Source organism: Euprymna scolopes, chromosome 21, assembly GCF_053919585.1.
Source record: "Euprymna scolopes isolate OS-2025 chromosome 21, ASM5391958v1, whole genome shotgun sequence".
Taxonomy (NCBI): Eukaryota; Metazoa; Mollusca; class Cephalopoda; order Sepiida; family Sepiolidae; genus Euprymna; species Euprymna scolopes.
The window spans coordinates 125,048,610-125,070,142 of record NC_136502.1 but is presented as its reverse complement, the minus strand read 5'-3'; the positions used below and the strand labels follow the sequence as shown (position 1 = coordinate 125,070,142).

The 21,533-nt window shown below is 32.3% G+C and overlaps 1 protein-coding gene across 2 annotated transcripts in view; it reads right to left on the bottom strand.

The window, feature by feature from the left end:
- Positions 1-2,792: 2,792 nt before the first annotated feature.
- The window catches only part of LOC145242715 (uncharacterized), a 124,036-nt gene continuing 105,295 nt past the window's right edge, over positions 2,793-21,533 (bottom strand). For both annotated transcript variants that reach the window (XM_080105854.1, XM_080105855.1), the window contains one exon: positions 2,793-10,182. In XM_080105854.1, the coding sequence (XP_079961980.1) occupies positions 8,544-10,040 (1,497 nt within the window). In that variant the 5' untranslated portion in view covers positions 10,041-10,182 and the 3' untranslated portion in view covers positions 2,793-8,543. The remainder of the gene's footprint in view (positions 10,183-21,533) is intronic.

Genomic DNA, 21,533 nt, shown 5'->3' with positions numbered 1-21,533 from the left:
TAAATGTAATGTGAACAAATATCTTGATGCACTGCTCCCCACTTAGGATGCCCCTAACTGCAGTAGCTCCTTACATTTCGGAGGTAATATGCCTTGTTTGGGGTGAAGGATTAGCACTGTTTCCAGTCATCCTGGTTTTCTCAATGCTATTAAATTGAGGCAATGCTGTTAAATTGAGGCAATGCTGTTAAATTGAGGCAATGCTGTTCAGGAAAGATGTGGCTGCGGATTTGGCAATCCTTGTTTCACAATAGACTACCTGCGCCAGCACTTTTACAGAGGGTATCCATTGTCTCTAGAGATTGAACAGAAGCCTCTCAATGTTAACGTCATAGTGCAGTGATATCACCCCCGCCCCCATACGAAGCAACTTGGACTGACATCACTCACACATTGTCAACGGACTGAACAAAGAACTCAGGTTTATAAAAACAGATATGCTGGAAGGCAGACGACATATGAAGCAAGTGTGCCAGTGAGAGATTGACTGCACCTCCATTACCACCGTGTTCAGACGGAAGAATAAACTTGTAATCACCATGACGACAAAAAAAACGTGAGAAAATTCCTGGTGAGAAATCATCTTGAAACTTACACCTGCATTGGAAAACAGAAACGGCACTAACCCTATGCGGATTTAACCGGTTTCCTCCAAAGGAAGAAGTTTCATGGGAGTAGGAAATTGACAAGCTCACCCCAGTCGCATGTATATTCTCATTAGGAAAAATGACAACGTTAGTTTTTTGCAATTCTTGCAGGAAGGTGTCGACGTTCTCCTACATACAGCATCTGGAATTTTCAAATTAGTCACCCATCTGATACTGACCAGGCTCAACGTTGCTTAACTTCAGTGATCTAATGAAAACTGGTGTGTTAACGTGATTATATTGTAGCATTGCAGCCAGATTATACTTTTTACACGTCAGCACAAAAGTTACATTTTCATTTTATCTATGGTGCAACGGTTAAAGGTGTTGATTAGCAACTAGTTCTAAATGACGATTTTCTCGAGAGTAATGGTTCAATCTTTACGATTTGGTGTGGCATCTACTCTGGTCGGACTGAGCCAGCTTTCTTCAAAGTAGAAAGTTATTAATAGGTACTTTACAAACACTTCCCAGCTGCATGTATAGCCTAGTCAAGGGAGACAATATTTTTTTTTTTTACACTTGTGCAATTTATATACCGTGCAAGGTTTTATTTTTAGATCAGATTTTCAATGGAGTAATTACAAAACGCCCTCCCCTCCCTATGTTAAGAATGGCTTTCTAAATAGAGTTATTTCAACATGGTCTGTAAACTGCATAAGTACCATTGTTATTTTTTTTTTTTTTTTTTGCGGAGAGGTGTCATCACCCTCTCACATATAGCTTCTGGTATCTCCAAGTAGTCATCCAACTGGTATTGAACACACAACGTTGCTTAACTTTGATCTAATGAGAATCTGTGTTGCCAACATGATTAAATCCTCACTGCAGGCGATAATAACTAGGAATAACCTGGTCATGGCTGATGGAACAAGACCAATCTACTCATGTAAATTAAATAAAAATTAAATAAAAGGTTCCATTTGAAATTCTAATCTGAGATAGGTTCTCGAGTTCAACAAAGATTCCAAATGCAAAAAATACGGTCAGAGGCTTATTCAGTGAAAACGTGAAAATAACAACCCAGATAAGAAAAGTAATTTTTTTTTTTTTTTTTTTTTTTTACACAGTGATCACCACTTATCAAGGCCCGGAAGCCACTCAGGGATAAGGGTTATTGCAAGTACATTACGTTAGTTTGGAGCTTTGATGAAGTGTTTACTTAAGGGGGCGGTTCATCAGGAACTTGTTAACATTGGACTTGAAGACATCCAACTTGTAGTCCGGAGGGAAGCAGGCAGACGGAACAGAGTTCCACAGGCGTGCAGTTCTAATTTGAATGATATATAACTTTCCTTTTCAAAAAGCTGCATTGGAAGACCCTCAGTTTGTTGAAAAATATTTGCAAAAAAGTAAACATTGAAAGCAACCTGTCAGAACATATCGAAAAATTATTATCTCCCTTCTTAATTAGAAACAGCAATTACATTGTTTTAAGTAAATAATTTTTTAATATTTTCATTCTTTTTAGTAAACATTTTTATTCAATAAATGATGAAGACGTATTTAAAAGAATTTATAGAAATCATATTTTTTTATCCGTGAAGAAAAAAATTCTCACAACGGCTTTTTTATGTAATAAAATGCATTAGAATTTTAAAACTATGCAATCGCTAAAAATTTTTTTCAATTAAAATAAATGTCAAAAATATTCTTTAATTTCAATTTTTATTTAAATCAGATAAACAATCTAATTTTTCTCAAATTTTAATCCCCGCCCCTTCCATTTTTAGTATACAGTGGATCATTTAGACTTGATTACGCCAAAAGTAGATACTATCCTGAAAAAAAGTGTGTGCACCCCTAATTTAAATGATATCACTTATTTTACTACAGAAATATTAACAAAAAAAATTTTAATTCAGTAAGCGGGCCAAATAAAATTCACTTGAGAGCCAGATTTTGAGCTAGAGTGTTTTAGATTCAATTCTTGTCAAGATTTTGTTGATTTTTTCAATAATTTAAGCCAAAAACAGTATTTCACGAGTTACAAAGAATAAATTTTGGTCCTTCTATTCAAGTGATAAATGGTTGATTTGACAATGTTTCATTTCAATAAATAAGAAATTTATGAAATAATAAACGTGGTTAAAACTTAATAATGTGAGGGCTTCATCTTAGAAATTCTGACAAATGAAAAATAAATCAGTCAGAATTTTTTGTTTATTAATATATCAATAGCTTTTCTAAAAACATCACAAAAAAAAAAAAAATGGTAAATATTTTCTTTTCAGATGAATTTTAAATAATGAAATGATAAAACACAAAAACTTTAAAAAACAAAAAAAAAACAATGAGTTGAACAGTTGAACCCGTGTAAATTGCACGGCATTATTTTTTTTTTTCATCTGTGTTGGAGTCTTCTTTTTTCTTTTTTTTGTCAATTTAATATTTTTTCACTGAAAATGATTGCAATTTTTTTTTTTTTTTTTTTTAATTTGATGCTGAGATTAGACATTCTCCTGTCCGTTGCCGTTTCATTTGTGCCGTCATTGACTGATCTCTTAAATGTCTTAAATGGCCCACTTCATAAGCTTTCGGCCATCGACATTGATATCAGACAAACATTTAAGCACATTTATGGTGTAATGAAACAATGAAAAAAGATGTTTTTTAAAACAGAAAATTCCCTGAATTATTAAGTTTGAAAAAAAATTTTTTTAATTTAAAACTTCAATGATATAAAATAAATATGAAATTACGTTTTCCTTGCACCTGAGCAAATCCAATATTCCAAATGGCAGATAATTCCAAATAATGGCGACAAATATTCTTTAATTAAAAACATGCATTATTCCCCTTGCTGATTTTTAAAAACTAATTTATATTTTACGAGCTGTTCAGGCAGGATTACATAATTTAAAAAAAAAAAAAATTAAACTGTAATGAAATACGTTTTATTATATTGCCAATAACATGGTGCAACAATAGCAAATGAAAACTGGTTAGTCAGAATTAAATATTGATATGTCAGCTTAAATGTTGTTTAGGTCCAACTATAAGAATCTCATGAGATAATTCTATCTGTTAGATTATCATCTCTCATGAAGAAAGGATCTCTTTGCACCGCAATCATTACTGTGATTTGCTGAGTTGAATATAAAAAGGCCACTAAAAAACTGTTGCACCAATGTTTAAAAAAAAAAAAAAAAAAAAAAAAAAAAAAGAGTAGATAGCAACATCATGTGGAATCACCTTCTTTGGACTTGGACTTCAGTTTCAATTTCTGGCACTGGGGTGAAATACAGGACACTCTTTGTCTACAAAGAACTTACAGATATATCTATGTGCAGAAATTAGTATTAATCGCTGTGAACTGAACCAATAAAATTTCCAGAAAACTTTCTCATTAAAATTAATTTTTTTTTTTTCTAATTCTGTGACATTCGAGGAAAAAAAAAAAAAAAAAAAAAAAAATGGTAAGAATATGATATCAAGTAAATATATATCCTAATCCTCCAAGAACTTCTTGGGTAATTGCTAGTTAGAGCAATGGATTGGAAGATTTGAGGTTTGTATATTTCAATTTCCATACATTGGAAGAAGTGTTTTTAAAAGAACTCTCCAAAAGGAGAATCAGAAAAGTAAGATAAAAAATAAATTTAATTTTTTTTTAAGACAAAATACCTGGGTTTGGAAGAAAAAGGCTTTAACCGCAGGTAATGAGTTTTTTTTTGTTTTGTTTTTTTTTTGGGGGGGGGGATAAAATTGGTTGAAATATACTCGAGTAGTATTTAAAAAAAAAATTTTCTACAAAGAGAGGGAAGAGAATTCCAACTGAGCAGAAGTTTCTACAGAAAAAAAAAAGATCCGGTTCTTTGATACGACAGGGGCGTGTTTGAGAATTCATGTTTTCCTTTGCTTTAGGAGCAAATATTCTATATCGTATAAAGCCACCATTCACCCATGCATGGATTATTTTTTATTATTTCATTATTTTATGCATCTACATAAAATTTTATTCACACAAGCATTATCAAATGCAATGGAGACATTTTGCTTTATGATTCTCTTTTTTAATTTTTTTGATTTTCCGTATAATCTTTTTTTTTATATCAAAATCGAAAATATTAATGTAAGTTCCATAGTTGTTATTGCCATGAGCGCTTTCGATTCGTCCACGAATCATCTTCAGGTGTTGAGGAAGTAAAAGTGTGAAGGAACAAAAATGGAAATTAAAAAGTGAAAAGTAAAATAAACATTAAACCGCGTTAGGTGATGGTAAGTTAAAATATATAAAGTCGATTAAAATATAGGTCGATTAAAAATTTGAGTAACAAAATCAGCATGTTCGTGGGCACTTTTAGCAAAGTCCGTCTACACAAGACATGTTAACACATTGCTGCTTTTCTCGAATGCAATGTTATTTATAGTAGGGTGATTAGTTCTAATGTATGACGCTTCAAGAATTTTTAATTTTTTAAGATTATTTTCACGTTGTATAATTTTTGTGTTGTCGACGAGGACCTTTCTAAGATTGGAAGGGTGGGGGACAGTTGTGTTTTTTATCAAATAAAATTTTATGTAGATATTTTCACTGTTTACATAAGCTTCAAGATTTTGTTGATGTATCAGCAAAGAATGCAAAGGAGATAGGATTAGAAATAAACCAAGAGAAAACAGATTGTATGTCTACAGCTAAATCACAGTTTAGCCTAAACATGAAATTTCACAGTAGACCCATCGAACAGGTCACCCAATTCATTTATTTGGGGCATAAATTGACTTTCTCCAGTGATTACAAGATGACATTGAAACACAGAATTGGGCTGGGTTGGGCGGTTTTCCAAAAGTACAGCATAATTCTAAAGGGTGCCGATAACTTAAAGTAAAAGTTTATTTAATTTATGTCTTCTCAGTAGTTTTATATGGAACTAAACAACTAGCCAATCGCATTGAGGGGTTTCAAAATAATGTAATCCGTTTCATTATCTGTTTAAAAAAAAATATCCATTCTCCGTCAAACTGCTTCCCTATCCATTTTATTTGATAAGATCAAAAGTAAAATCCTTAAACTTTTTGGCCATTTCAAATGATCGACCATTGGCCTATCAGTTAGAAGGCAAAAGAGGCAGGGGAAAGCCAAGGAGAAGGTGGAAAGAAAATGTTTTTGATTGGACATCTCTCAACAGTTGGGTGTCCATCAACCAACTTGCCCTGGATCGGAAGGAATGGCAAAAAATAAGTCACATGGGTTTGCAATCCGCACCAAGCAGAAGATGCGATTCATGATGATTTCATACGTACTGTAGATATATGTGTGTATATACGATTGTGTGTGTGTGTATATATACGATTATGCGTGTGTGTGTATACGATTATGTGTGTAGCAATTGGTTTACACATTGGGATTCTGTATAAGTATTTTATTCACGTACAAACCCCTCTCCTCTCGCTCTCCTTTTTTTTTTCCTTTCTCTGTGTGCGTAAACGCGTTCCGTGTGCTGGCAAAGGAGTGTAACCAGTTTTTGCATCTAACCGTTTCCCAAAGTCACCCGCCTCGCTTCCAGCTCAGCGATCGTCTCCTAAACTGAGTTTTCCAATCACTTAGTGCTCGACTCAAAAATCTTTAGTTTTCTCCGTTTTTATTTCTTCCCTCTCCGTTTACTTCTTCGACAAACGTAAAATGTCATCCTTCGCTAATTTTCTCCTCCATCTCAACTGACTTTGCTCTGTCGGTGAGTGACCTCAACCACTAGCCTCTCTTTTTTAGACTGGATGCAAAACAATTTCTAACAAACTAAGTTCAACAAACTGCGGTCACCTTGTCACAATGTGCTTTACAAGTACTGGAACGTGCTCGGATGAACTGACAAATTCAACCAGCAGCAAAATCCCACCCCTTCAGTGTAGAGGTACTCAGATGTTTAGAAAACTTTCTATTCTAATAGTTTCTTTCCAAGTACTGCATGCCTTTGGGATTTCCACTCTGCTCCTGCGACCACCAACATGCTGAAATTTAAATGTTAACAATTCCCTTTTTAGGATACTCCGCTCCCGATCAGTAGCAACATGTCTTGTTTGGAGTTTGGTAAAACTAATTCGTTCAGTCGTAAATAAATGAATATAACAGCATAAAGTAGGAATGATTCAACACACCTTGTATGTATGAGTTCAGTTTTTCTTTTGTTTTTTTTACAAGGAAGCCACCCCTTATCAAGGCCTGGAGGCGACTCGGGGATAAGAGTTATTGCATGTACAGTAATCAATGGGATAATATCGTAGTAATCGTTAGTAATGGAGATCTGATAAAGTGTCTTACTTAAAGGGGCGGTTCAACAGGAACTTGTTTATGTTGGACTTGAAGACATCCAAGTTGTAGTCAGGCAAACGGAAGACAATTCCATAGACGTGCACTTCTAAGAAAGAAGCTTTGTTCATGGAATCTATATTTTGATTTAGGCACAGATACAGAGTGGCGTAGATACCAGATACTCCTAGATTGCAACTGTCCATTGCTTACATTCAGTATGCTGCCATCTGTCTCAGAGAGTGAAGGATTTCGTTTGCTGTCATAAACACTTTTTTTAAGCACTACGAATAATAATGAAGATAAGTTTATGAAATGCAAAAATTCTCAGTTGTAGTTTAACTATAGAATTTCATAATTTTTCCAGTTTGAAGCCAATGATAATATCATTGCCCTTTAAACTAACTAAAATTAACAATAAATATTTTTTTTTAATCATCGACATCATAATTCAGGTCATAAAAGGTTAAAGGCTTCAAAATCACTCAACAATTTGACACACCTTGTATGTATTAGTTCAGATTGTAATTAGCAGTAGATATTTGCTTTCTGTTTACTAAAAAAGTAAAATAAAAATGGCTGACAATTGTTTATTTTATGACTCTTCAAAATTAGAAATAAAAAAGTCATTTCTGGCTTAAAGTTCAAAAGAAAAACTACTGTGCTATGATTCTGTTGTGTTCCTGAAGATTGAGAAAATTAGGATTAACTACTTTACTAATGAGTGGAATGAGAAGTGGTTTACTAAAAATATTTTATTTTTTTTTACCAACTTGAAGTGTGTGTTCGTTCAGAGAGAGCAAATAAGAGAGGGGGAGTGAGGTAGAAGTCATGTTATACTACTGTCCCAGGAAATGCCGAGTAGCCCTACTGGTAAATAATAAACCAAAGGAAAACACGAGTTTTTCGAATGTGCCCCTGCCATATGAAAGAAGCAAATATCTGATTGGGCCAAATGAATATATCCAACAGTATCATTGAGCTTAACCCAAATCATTTAGACAGAAAAAAAAAAAAAAAAAAAAAAAAGAAAAAAAAAGATTACACAGCAATAGTGAATTGACATAAAACTAACACCCAATGTGTCAAACTTAAAATAATTCATTATAAATTACATCAAGGAATGGGATTGAAATGAAAAACTAAGATGTTCAGGAGTGCAGGGTAGGGGGGAGGAGTTAGATTCAGTGAGTGATGACAGACTGGCTACAAGTTAGTGGGTGATGATCAAACCATGTAAGCTTGGGTAGATCAGTAGGCGATTACCAACCAACAAGAAAGGTGTCAACCTGAGTAGGTCAGAGTTGATGACCAACTGACCTGGGGGGGGGGGGGAGAATAAACACGGACAATTAGTAAAGAAGATGGCGGGGGGAGGGGGGGGGTTGACCAGCCGACTTAACAAACCCCAAAATAACCTTAGTCTGAACAGGAAAACGAATTGGACCTGAACATACATGCAGGAAAAGATCAGCTGACCCAAAGATGATTCCAGATTAAGTGGGTCGATCGAGATGGGGGATGGGGAAAGAAGAAGAAACAAATGGGGTCAAATATGGATTGAACCAGATTCATCTTAATCAGACACTCCTTTTCTACTTTTTAAAAAATTCTGTGAAAAAATAAAAGAAGGAACATTTTTGTCTCTAGGGCTGCATGGTCTGCCAAAGGAGCGTACTCATTGGTGTGTACTCTTTGAGATTTTTGCAAGGCGGTTTCAGGTAATTATTTCTTTGCTGGATGTGCGTTCGTTTGTGGTTCTCCATCTCGTCCATAGTGGAGAATAGCTTTGAGCAGATGTCACAGTGATACGTCGGAACTGGAAGCTGAGGCGGCGCGATGCTGACGGGAGGAAGAGGAGGAGGAGGCGGAGGAGCAGCAGGATGCACTGTCCTCTGTATTTGTGGCACGGGCTGCTGCTGCTGCTGTGGCGGTGGTACATTCCGATCGTTCATGTGCTGCATACACATTTCACAATCGAATGGTTTCGTTTCAGGCACAGTAGTGGCGACGGTGGTGGCGGGGTTGTGATGCTGCACGTTGTGCGCGTGTTTCTTGTGGGCTTGCAGCTGAGTCTTCCGAGCGAACTGCTCGCGGCAGAGGTCACAATGGAAGGGTTTTTCACCCGTGTGGATGCGGGTGTGAATCTGCAGCTTGTCTTTCCGTGCAAATTGCTTCTGGCAGACATCGCATTGAAATGGCTTCTCCCCCGTGTGAATGCGACGGTGGATCTTGAGGTAGCAACGTTGCACGAATTGCTTCGGACAGAGATCGCAGTGAAATGGCTTTTCGCCAGTGTGGGTCCTCCGATGGATCTGCAATCGATCGCTGCGTGCAAATTGCTTAGGGCAAACATCGCAGTGAAATGGTTTTTCTCCTGTGTGTGTCCTTTCGTGGATGAGCAACTTATCTTTCTGCACAAATTGCTTTGGACAATACGTGCAGTGAAACGGACGCTCACCAGTATGCGAACACAAGTGAATCTTCAGCTTATCCTTGCGAGAAAATTGCTTCGGACAGAACTCACAGTGAAAGGGTTTCTCCCCCGTGTGAATTCGTTCATGAATCTGCAGTTTGTCGCGGTGGATAAACTGTTTGGCACAGAAATTGCACTGAAACAACTTCTCCCCGGTGTGAAGCCGCTGGTGCAACTGCAGTGCATTCTTCCTCGCAAATTGTTTCGGACACGAATCACATTCGAAAGGTTTCACGTTCGGTTCGGTCTTTATCTCCGTGTGGGGCATTATCTTGTGCAATATTTGGGGTTTTTGGTCAACTTGGACCTCGGGCGGAGCAGGTTTCTCGACCGGTGGGGGAATCCGCTCTTGCGGTTGGAAATAGTTATTCTGTGTGCTGAACTGTTTAGTGTAGAGATCGGAGTGGAAAAGTTTTTCATTTGTGTGAATCAGTCCATGCGGTTGGAAATAATAACCCGGGAATTGGTTGCCATAGAGAGCGCTAAAGAACGGCTTCTCTTCAATTGTTGTCAACCGATGAGTTTGCATGGTATTATTTGTAGGGGGTGGCGGTACATATGGAGGTGGCTTTGAAATATCGTTGTGAAGTTGTTGCTGCTGCTGTTGTTGTTGTTGTTGTTGTTGCTGCTGCTGTTGCTGAGAGTTTGCAGTCTGACTGGAATCCATTGTAAATTTTGGATATCAGACCTACAACACAAATTTGTAAGAGGAGATTAAAAATAAAATTGTTTAATGTCTTCCTGTGGAATTCTTCTTAATTCCTTATTAACTGTATGACTTGCATTTTCTTTATTCTTTTTTTGTTTCCCTGGAAAAAAAAACAAAAAAAACTGAATTAGATAAACGAAAATAAATCAATAGTGTTACTTGTTTTAATTGGACTATTTTTTTCATCTTGAGTGTTATTTGTGCAACGTTTCGGTCGATGTAGCCTTTGACCTTCGTTAGGCAAGTTGGTTGCCATCTTAGAAAACTAATGTTACACAAATAACACTCAAGGTGAGAACAATAGTCCAATCAAAACATAATATAAACAATCAGCCCTCATCTCAAAAATTCAAAATTGTAAAAATCAGTAGTGATTTAAAAAAAAAAAAAACGGTGTTTGTGATGAATGCTTAAAGTTTTTGAACAAAAATTCTTAGAAATTTTGCCTTCTTCTAAGAGCAGGTTGGTTTTTAATTTGAGGAAAATACAGTTCTTCATAATAGGCACGCTCGATTGGGACAAAAAAAAAAAATAAAGAAAAAAAAAATTGCCCCAGTCTAAAAAGATTCTCTTTTACTGACAGGACAAAAATCCTTATTCTCAAGTGGCCTCTGGGCCTTGATAAGTGGTGACTCTTTGTAAAAAAAAAAAAAAAAAAATTTGCAACATTTTTTGATTCTTCTCCAGAATTTCTTCCATATTAAAACAAAGATTTAAAAAAAAAAATCTGTATGATGTACATAATTATAACGGGAAAAAAATGCCAGATTCCAAAAATCACATAAATTGATCAAGCAGCTTTACTTTTAACCAAGAAAATCAAATTTTATGAGTAAGCGAATAGGGCCTGTTTTGTGGTGCCATCTTGAAGAAACAAAGGAAGATAACTCAACAATTTAAACTTACAAGATCAGCCTTGTAATGCCTACGATTTTCCATTAATCACTTAAAATCATTTAAAAATGGTTTTCTTTATAAAAATACAACTTGATCAATTTATGAACCATCATTGGAATTCCATCTCGTTTGAAATGTTCGTCAAACACAGACATTCTGCTTTCTTTACTCTCATCCCAATTTGTGTTTTGGGGGATTTAAAATCTGTAAGAATTGTATTCCTCATTCTTAATTCTTGTATTTTTTTTTTTAAAACATTTCACCATCTTTTTCAATAGCTGGTCCCATTTGAAACGTGATAGATTAAAATTTACTAACATTTCAAAATTACCAACATTTAACTTCCAATTACTTTCTCAGCACCATTCATAGATTTTTTTTTTTTTTTTTTACAAATCAGACTTATACTTCTCTTCATCACAACCGCCTTATTTTTATTTTTACTTTATGATCCAAGTATCATCACCATGTTGATGGCATCATATCTGTTATCCTTAACAGGACTAGAAGTTTGCATTGTTCCTTGTGGAACTCCTAATAAGAATTGGGTTTCTTTTGACAATTCATTTTCTCCTTTGAAAGTCATCGATCACCGTAGACATCATTCAAGAAAGTTTTCAGACATTTTTCCATTAAAAGATTTTAATATACTAAATAAACAACTTTATCTTTTACTTTTAGCTTCACACCCCTCTTCATACTGCATCACTGAGGCCTATATCTATTCGACCAAAATATTGAAACAAAACTAGAAAGCAACACGATATTCCATCATGTAAAGCTAAAGACTACTTTTAAAAATTTGCTGACATGCACATGTGATGACAGCAAAAACAAGAATTTGTTTTGGAAGCATTTTGTTGAACTTGTTTTGAGTACATGTGATGAAGAACCGAAGCTTCAGAGTAATTGTTAAGGATTGTGGCCAGAGCAGAATGTGATAAAAAATTTCTGTGTAGTGGTTTGTGTGTTATTTTTGTTAAATATCAATAAAAATCAGGAACCAATTTGAATTAAAATCAAGTTAGCATTATGCATGTAAACTTGATACTTACAAGCTTGCAATTATGTTGACACATTTCATGTGAGTTTTTCTCAAGTTTACATACATAACATGCATGGTGCGCACTAGCCAGAGTTCATATACCATTTTTCGTCTCTCCTAATTAATGCAAATTTTAAAATTCCATACACAGATCTCAAAAAATATATCAACGCATACACAATAGGGGAATGGCAAACTTACTGGAATGAATATCCCAACAACAAACTTCACAAAATAATGCCAAAAATTAAAAAACAGGAACAAAATACAAAACTAAACAGAAAAGAAGCCAAACTAACAAGAATAAAAATAGGTTATACACATTTAAACCCACTCAGATCTTTAAAAAAAAAAAAAAAAAAAGAAAAAAAAAGAAAAAAAGCCAACCAAAATGTATACTTTGTCAAATACAACTCACAATAAAACACATTAATTGAATGCACTGATCTTTTTTAACAAGGAATTATTTCTACAAAGAAAAAAATATTAAAGATTTATTCGATAAAAACAATTCCTACATCATACTTTCCTATCTTAAAAAAAATTGGCCTTTATAAAAAAGTTTAAAAAGAACCCTTTATACAACAGCTAGAGCATGGGGCAAAGGCTCCCTAAGTCCATAGACACTCAGCATAAAATAACCCAAACAGTTGACATGGCGTGAAACCCAACAAAAACAAACAAACCACTTCCGTCTAAGTTTTTTAAATTTACATATTTGGCATGCTTCATCCTTTTCTGAGAACCTCAACTGTCCGATAACAGGAATGGGGCGATCAAAAGTTGCTATGACCAAATGGGGATACAAAACTGACCCAATTATCTGCGAATGTGGGGAGGATGACCATACGATGCAACACTGTCTTGTCTGTCCGCAACTGCACAACTGGTGCACCTTGAAAAATTTTGCAGAATACAACAATAAAGTGAAAATATTGCATAAAAAAAGTGAAAAACTGTTGTACGACTATGTTGCTTTCAAAGACATGCAAAAAACAAAAGAATGTGATTTATCCAATTATAAGAATTTAGATATATGCGAGAATTTCTTGGATGATTATTACAATCAACTTTCCTGAATTTAAAGCGAGACTATTATTTATTTTTGAAAATCTTGAAAATCCCTCTTGAATGCAAATTTTAAATCAATAGCTGCCATGTTTATATTTAACCCTTTATGACCTGGTAAAACTAATTTATTCGTCGTAAATAAATGAATATATAACAGCATAAATAAAGTAGGAATTGATTCAAAAACACCTTGTACGTATTAGTTCATTATCTGGGTAGATGCCAGATACCTCCAGATTGCAACTGTCCATTGCTTACATTCAGTATGCCGCCATCTGTCTCAGAGAGTGAAGAATTTCGTTTGCTGTCATAAACACACTTTTTTCAAACACTATGGATAATTAAAAGGTAAGTTTATAAAATGCAAAAATTCTTAGTAGTCGTTTAACTATTTAACTTAAAATTAACAATAAATATTTTTTAATTATTTACATCATAATTCAGGTCATAAAGGGTCAATGTTTTTTGTGTTATATACAAAAATAAAGTTTGATAGAAAAAGCCAACTTTTAGCCTTATTTACAGTGCTAGTCTATACTCACCTTTAAGAAAGAACAAAAATAAAGGAAAATTATGACGATGGAAAAAAAAAATATACCCAAAATCTTTATGGTGTACATAGTTGTGATGAAAGGAAAATAGCATACACTAAAAATCACAATTAATTGATTAAGTAGTATTATTTTTATAAAGAAAATCATTTTTAAGCAAATTTTTTCTAATGCTGCCCACCATGTTAAGAATGGGTTTCTAAAATCTTGCAAAATGTTAAATTATTTGAAATTATCTCCCTTGTCCTTCAAAATGCATCATGAGGTCACCGATTGTTGTTTAGTCATAAAATTTATTTATTTTTAATGAAATTACCTGATTCATTTACATGATTTTTGGTGCATGTTTTATTTCCATCAAAAGTATGTATACCTTAAAGATTTTGCTGTAATTTCGATATTTTTGTTTTTTTATAGGGTGGGGGTGGATTTGCTATTTTTTTTTTTAACATAGTTTTGCTTTTATTTATAATCAACTTTTTTTAATGGGATTTTGAAAGTTAAATTTAACTATTACAATATCGTTTGGCCATTAAATTATTAATCTATCCAATTTTCTAAATAGTTTTTCGTTAAAGTAACTTTTTTTAATTGTTATAAAGATTATTAAATGTAAATCGCTTCCGAAACATTAGAATCGTTGTTTGCCTATGAAAATCCGTCGCCTCTGTCAAAAGTTTTAGGCAGACATACATACATTTAAACAAACAGGTGAGATTTATATTATAGATAGATTGTGATAAAATTTGTGAACATTTTTAATTATGAATACATTTTAAATATTTAGAAAATTATTTACAGAAATATAAACTATGAAAGTTTCAATTACTTTTTCGAAATAAAATATTTCCATATGAATATATTTTGAATATATATAAAAAAAATTATTCATAGAAATGTTAAAAAAACAACAAAAAAAAAAAAAGTTTATTTATCTTTTTTATTGTTTCATTATAAAACTAGAAGTGGTTTCATATGGTTTCGTATTTCGTTTCACGCTTAGGGACTTCCGTTCCGTATTTAGGCAAACTGAGGCCACTTCTGGTGTCTCAAATTTGTGTACTGAATTTTTGGGTATAACTCTGTACTCTCCGACCTTCTCCAGGTGCATCTTGTATTATATTCCTGGGTTGAACAAGATGGACGTAAAGAAGGTTAGAGGATAAATTGGTCAAAACGTGACAAAATAGTATTCAAGATGAGAACAATAGTCCTGCTAATCAAAGTTATCAATTTTTATTTAAAAGTTTTTCATGTTATTTACTATTTACAAGAGAACTGGGTGAATGGACCACAACTAAATTGAATGAGAAACAAAATCGGCAACGCTTCTACATTATACGAACGGAAATCGTAAAACTGAATTTCACATGCAAACAATGGTATCTATGTATTCCTCATATTTTTAAGATGATTATATCCAAAAATTGATGAGGTAGAAAATCATTTACTAAAGAAAATAAAAAATAGAATTTGAAGAAAATAATCATATTTGCTTATGTAAGACACTGGAGAGTTCAAAAGGGAAGTAATTTTCTGTTTCACTTTAAACAAGATGACCGCAATTTTTCACCTGCTAACACGATTAAAGTTTTCTTAACAATTCAATCATATTCAGGTAATTTCGACTGCATAATTTGGAAGCTACCATTGTAATTTATTAGAACTAGCAGTTCAGGCCGGCTTTGCTCCGGACCCTATATACTGTTCATAACTTTATGTGCATATGTATATATCAAAAAGTATGCATATGTACGGTAATGCCTTTCTATATAATAAGCTTCCAAACCTACCATGGAGAAAAGTTGGTAAGAACTACAGAGGTCAAATTTTTTTAAACTTTGTACCCCAATTTCGACCTCTTAACATTTGTTTTGAGCTCAAATCAAGTTAAAATGTTTGACCCATGTCCAAGTAACCTACATCTAAAATTTCAAGTGTTTAGACCCAAGAGCAGAGGAGTTTGGTAGAATCTACAAAGATCAACTTTTTAAAACGTGATCTCTTGACAAGGAAACATTCGCCCAAAAATTGATTAAAAAGCTTGCTACATGTCTGAATACCCTTTATGTCTCAATACGCCATATGTCAAATTTTGAGTCTGTAGACAGAAAATTTACAAGAGTTATTGTGCAGGGAAAGGTACACACACACACACACACACACACACACACATTTTCACTTTTATAGATAAATAGATTGGAAAAAAATCAGTTAAAACCGTTTTTTTTTTTTTAATCTGAAAACTCCATTTATCGACTACAAAATTTCGTTCTGATAGTGTAGAAGCGACAAATTGGATTCTGCCTTAATGGATGCGTCTTCATACATTATTTAAATATATTAATTTTTGGGTGCTTGTTAAGATAGAGTCGTCAGATCGACTTTTTAAATATGTGGTTTTAAACAAAAACAACAGTAGTACTTAATTGTCATGTCGAAAATAGTAATATATCAAAAAATTATGAAAATTCATCAAGTATAACAACTGCTATTGTTTTGTTTTTCTAAAAAACAAACAAAAAAAAAAAAAACGTCTATCACTATAAAGCTAAAAGAATATATCAGTCATTACAATGGCGAAAAGAGAGATAAGTGTGTCCCCTGTATTCGCAATCTTCAAAGTGTTCACATCTAGGAACAATGCAATTTACTCAAATTTTCTGTAAAAATTAATTTTAACTATAAATAATTTTCTACTCGATGAATTTTCCTAATTTTGGGGTATATTACTATTTTCGACATGACAATTAAGTTCTGTTTTTGTTTACAAGCCCATATTTAAAAAAAAAAAAAATCGATCTGTCGACTATCTTAACAAGCAGCAACTTTTTGTTTAATGAAATTAAATCAAGAAATCACTTTTGGATCGACCACAGCCTCAAAATCACTTTCAACTTTTGCCGGTCGCGAAGTAAACATCGTATACCCTTCATCCCCAAATTAAATTGATACATAAAGATCGACACGTGCAAAATTCGAAAGTGATTTTTAAACCTTTTTAATCTGTCGATTTTAACATTAATTATCGAACGCGCCTCAATTATATGAAAGAACCCGTTTATTTATTTGGGAAATGTTTTTTTTTATTGTTTGTTTTGTTTGTGGCATTCGTCGAAAATTTAAGATTTTAAACAAACTTAACATCAATCGAACTTTTTCTTCCTTTTCAATCATTTTCTCTTTCTTTCTCTGTCTCCCTTTCTCATCTTCCTTTTTCTCTCTTTTTCTCACTCTCCTTTTCTTACCCTCTTTTTCTCACTCTCCTTTTCTTGCCTTTTCTATCTCCCTTCTCACTCTCCTTTTCTCTACCTTTTTCACCCTCCTTCTTTCTCTCCCTTTCTTTCTCACCCCCTTCTCTTTCTCCCTTTTTCACCCTCCTTTTCTCTCTGCCTTTCTTTCTCCCCCTCCTTTTCTCTCTCTCCCTTTCTCACCCTACTCGTTTCTCTCTCTTTCTTTCTCTCCCTTTCAATTCCATCCATCTCATCACTCTCCAAATGAATATTGACTCTTGTTAAAAATGTTCAATCTCGTAAATTGGCAAAATATGAGTCATGCTAAAACAATGCTCTTCTCTCGTTCTTCGTCGTCGCCATTTCCACACAAAACCAATAACAAGACAACGTAACGATTAACTCGAAAATTACAAAATGTCGAAAATACCCTCCAAGGAAAATGACATTTTACAAAACTAAAACTCATAATTTCTTTTCATCAAGACGATTATGATTTTTTCTAAATATTAAACAAACCAACGAATATTTTAAAACAATCTATGAACATTTATTTTTACAGAAGTGAAGGAAGGACTCAATGTTAGAATAGGGGCGCAATCGAAAAAATCCTGGGTTTTCTTTCGTTTAGAAGAAAAACAAACCATGATATTTCGACACTTCTACACTATTGGGACGAAATTTCGCAAATCGTAATACTAAATTTCACACGAAAACAATGGTATCTACATATTCCTCGTATTTTTGAGATGATTATATCCAAAAATTACGAAAATCGATAAGGTAGAAAATTATTTATTAAAGAACATAAAAATAAAATTTAAAGAAAAACGATCGTAAGGCACCAGTTTAAAAGGGAAGTAATTTTCCGTTTCGATTTAAACAAGATGGCCGCAATTTTCACCTGCTAACATGATTAAAGTTGTTTTTTTTATAATTCCGTAATATTCAGGTAATTTCGACTGCATAATTTGGAAGTTACCATTGTAATTTATCAGAATTGAAAAAAAAAAATCAGTAGAAACCATTGTTTTTTCTTTTAATCTGAAAACTACATTTATCAACTACAAAATTTCCTCCTAATAGATATTTCACTTTATCTGTTAAACTTTAATTCTAAATATGAATTACTTTATAATTAACAGTTTAAAGGATTAAAATCACTTTCGAATTTCAGGGCACTTTATTTTTACTATTTTGGATATTTCGCACAGAAAAAAAAAAATAAAAACATCCCATATCTAACTTTTTAAACATTTTCTCTCGTGGAAGAAGCAATGGAGATTCGAAACTTTTGAATTGGTGGACAGAAAGGGGGTATGTTTTACTATAGACAACAACCCGAAAAAGTGCTAAATATATAACAAATAAATCTTACCAAAGGCAAGATAAGTTCTAACTTCCTAGATAAGTTTTTGGTGTTTTAACTCATTTTAAATCGTTTATTTCATACGAAACACAAGTAGTGCAAAGTTGATAAGTTAAAACAAGATGGCAGACATGAGACTGTCATCTTTAGTCTCAATAATCGCTCAAAAATCGAAAACAAAACACTGATAGAAATGTACCCAATAAATGTTAATTTCTGACTAGATGAAAAATGTATAACAAATGTCAAATATTACGATTCGTGTGCGCTTTCGACCATATACCAACCACTATTCTATGAATGGATGGAAAATATTTTATGAAGAATACAGACCATGCTTAAATAATAACGTTATTATTTAGAAACCCATGCTTAACATGAGAAGGAGGGGTAGTTTTGTAACTATTCTGTACTTTCAACTAACAATTTAATAAACAAAAATATCGTAAAAACTTCAAAATACTATTTAAAAAATAGCGCAATAACATAGATGCATAAGCACCTTATTTATTTATTTAAACTCTAGCTTAAAAAAAGAAAGAAAAAAAAGTAATTAAGTGTCCGGCCGACGTCGGTCAGATTTGCTTGGAAAGAAGAGGAGCAAAAAAAAAAATGGATCCCTAAAACAGCAAACACGTCGTTAACATTTAGAAAATGTCAGCCAGAGGCAATGGATGAATTCTTTGCGGGAAGATTTTTTTCTTTCTTTTCGCTTTTATTTTGAAAAAAAAAAAAAAAAAAGTCAATTATTATCAACTTGGCTCTGGTACACATAAACATGTGCGCAAGATATTTTATTGTTGTATGGGATGGGTTTTTTGTTGTTGTTTTTTTATAACCCCCAAAGCTTTTATCAGTGGAATATAATTCTGTTCGGTAAAAAGGGATCATCTGCCAAGGTATTACCTTCTCTGAGAGAGAAATGATTGCTTTATTGCAGGTTGCCTGTGCGCCTCCCACACATACTGGGGAATGTCGACGAGACTCCAATCATGAGAACTTTTACAAATAACGAGAGTGCTCATTTATGCCCCCCACTCTACGCAAAGAATCGACCTCGTATCACATTCAGCCCTTATTTTATGCCCCCCTCCCCAAACAGTAACAGTTAGATTCGAGGGGGTTTTTTTTGGAGGGGGAGGTTAAATAAGGGAACATTTAGTTTCCCCGAAACAGGGGCACTCTCAATTGGGACAAAAAAATCTAAAGTACCTCAGTGTAGAACGATTACTTCTTTTCACTGACCGACGCCGATCGAGGACAAAGTATAGTGTAAGAACAGATACTACACTTTGAATTATTTATTCGCAGAAAAAAACATTTTAAACAAAATAGGCACAAGGCCATCCGAAAGTGTGGAGAAATGGATGTCTTTGCTCATGATTTGTTACTCTATCTAAAAGGTGTCTAATAGCTAAAAAAAAATTAAAAAAAAAAAAAAAAAAAATCAGACACTATCATTGTCATATATTTTTTAGCTAGAATCATTAATCACCATAATTCCATATTTACTCCGGAAAATTAATGAAAAGAACGTTTATGTAGAATTATTTCATTAAGCAAAAGGGTTAAACTGAAGAGACGCCTTTCCAATTTGGAATGTGGCCTCTCAAGTTAGTATGGATGGCCAGAAGTGTGATAACGTCCTGGTTGCATATGGAGTGTTATTTGAACTTTTTACTTTTACAATACTTGTAAAGAATATATTTTTTTATTTTAAAATTATTTTAAAACATATTTCTTACTACAATAAAAGAATAAAACAATTTATTAAAAAAATGTATTTTTGAAAACAAAATTTTTTTTAATGCGAGTTCTTATTTTAATAAGATTTTTTTCGACTTCAACAAATAAAGCACATTTTAATGGTTATTTGAAATATTTTGTTTCGGATACGTTTTTATGGTGTTTGATTAAAAAAAATATAAAAATAAAAAGCATTTGAATGTCAAGAATTAAACAAAATATTAACACCTATAAATAATGACTACTTTTTAGTTTGTAACAGTTATTAAAAATATTTTTTCTAATGTTTGATGTTGAAAAAAATTATAAATTATAAATGTTGAAAAAATTATAAATGTTGAAAAAGTGATTAATGATTGATTTTAAAAAAATGAATAATGTCGAAAAAATGATTAGTGTCGAAAAAATGATTAGTGTCGACAAAATGATTAATGTTGAAAAATGAATAATGTTGAAAAAATGAATAATTTTAAAAAAATGAATAATGTCGAAAAAATGATTAGTGTCGAAAAAATGATTAGTGTCGAAAAAATGAATAATGTTGAAAAAATGATTAATGTTTAAAAAATGATTAATGTTTAAAAAATGATTAATGTTTAAAAAATGATTAATGTTTAAAAAATGATTAATGTTTAAAAAATGATTAATGTTGAAAAAATGATTAATGTTGAAAAAATGATTAATGTTGAAAAAATGATTAATGTTGAAAAATGATTAATGTTTAAAAAATGATTAATGTTGAAAATATGATTAATGTTTAAAAAATGATTAATGTTTAAAAAATGATTAATGTTTAAAAAATGATTAATGTTTAAAAAATGATTAATGTTGAAAAAATGATTAATGTTTAAAAAATGATTAATGTTTAAAAAATGATTAATGTTTAAAAAATGATTAATGTTTAAAAAATGATTTATGTTTAAAAAATGATTAATGTTGAAAAATGATTAATGTCGAAAAAATGATAAATGTTGAAAAAATAATTAATGTCGAAAAAATGATTAATGTTGAAAAATGATTAATGTTGAAAAATGATTAATGTTTAAAAAATGATTAATGTTGAAAAATGATTGATGGTGAAAAGATGATTAATGTTGAAAAAATGATAAATGTTTAAAAAATGATAAATGTTGAAAAAATGATTAATGTTGAAAAATGATTGATGGTGAAAAGATGATTAATGTTGAAAAATGATTAATGTTGAAAAAATGATAAATGTTTAAAAAATGATTAATGTTGAAAAATGATTAATGTTGAAAAATGATTAATGTTGAAAAATGATTAATGTTGAAAAAATGATTAATGTTGAAAAAATGATAAATGTTGAAAAAATGATTAATGTTGAAAAAATGATTAATGTTGAAAAATGATTAATGTTGAAAAAATGATTAATGTTGAAAATATGATTAATGTTTAAAAAATGATTAATGTTTAAAAAATGATTAATGTTGAAAAAATGATTAATGTCGAAAAAATGATTAATGTTGAAAAAATGATTAATGTTGAAAAAATGATAAATGTTGAAAAAATGATTAATGT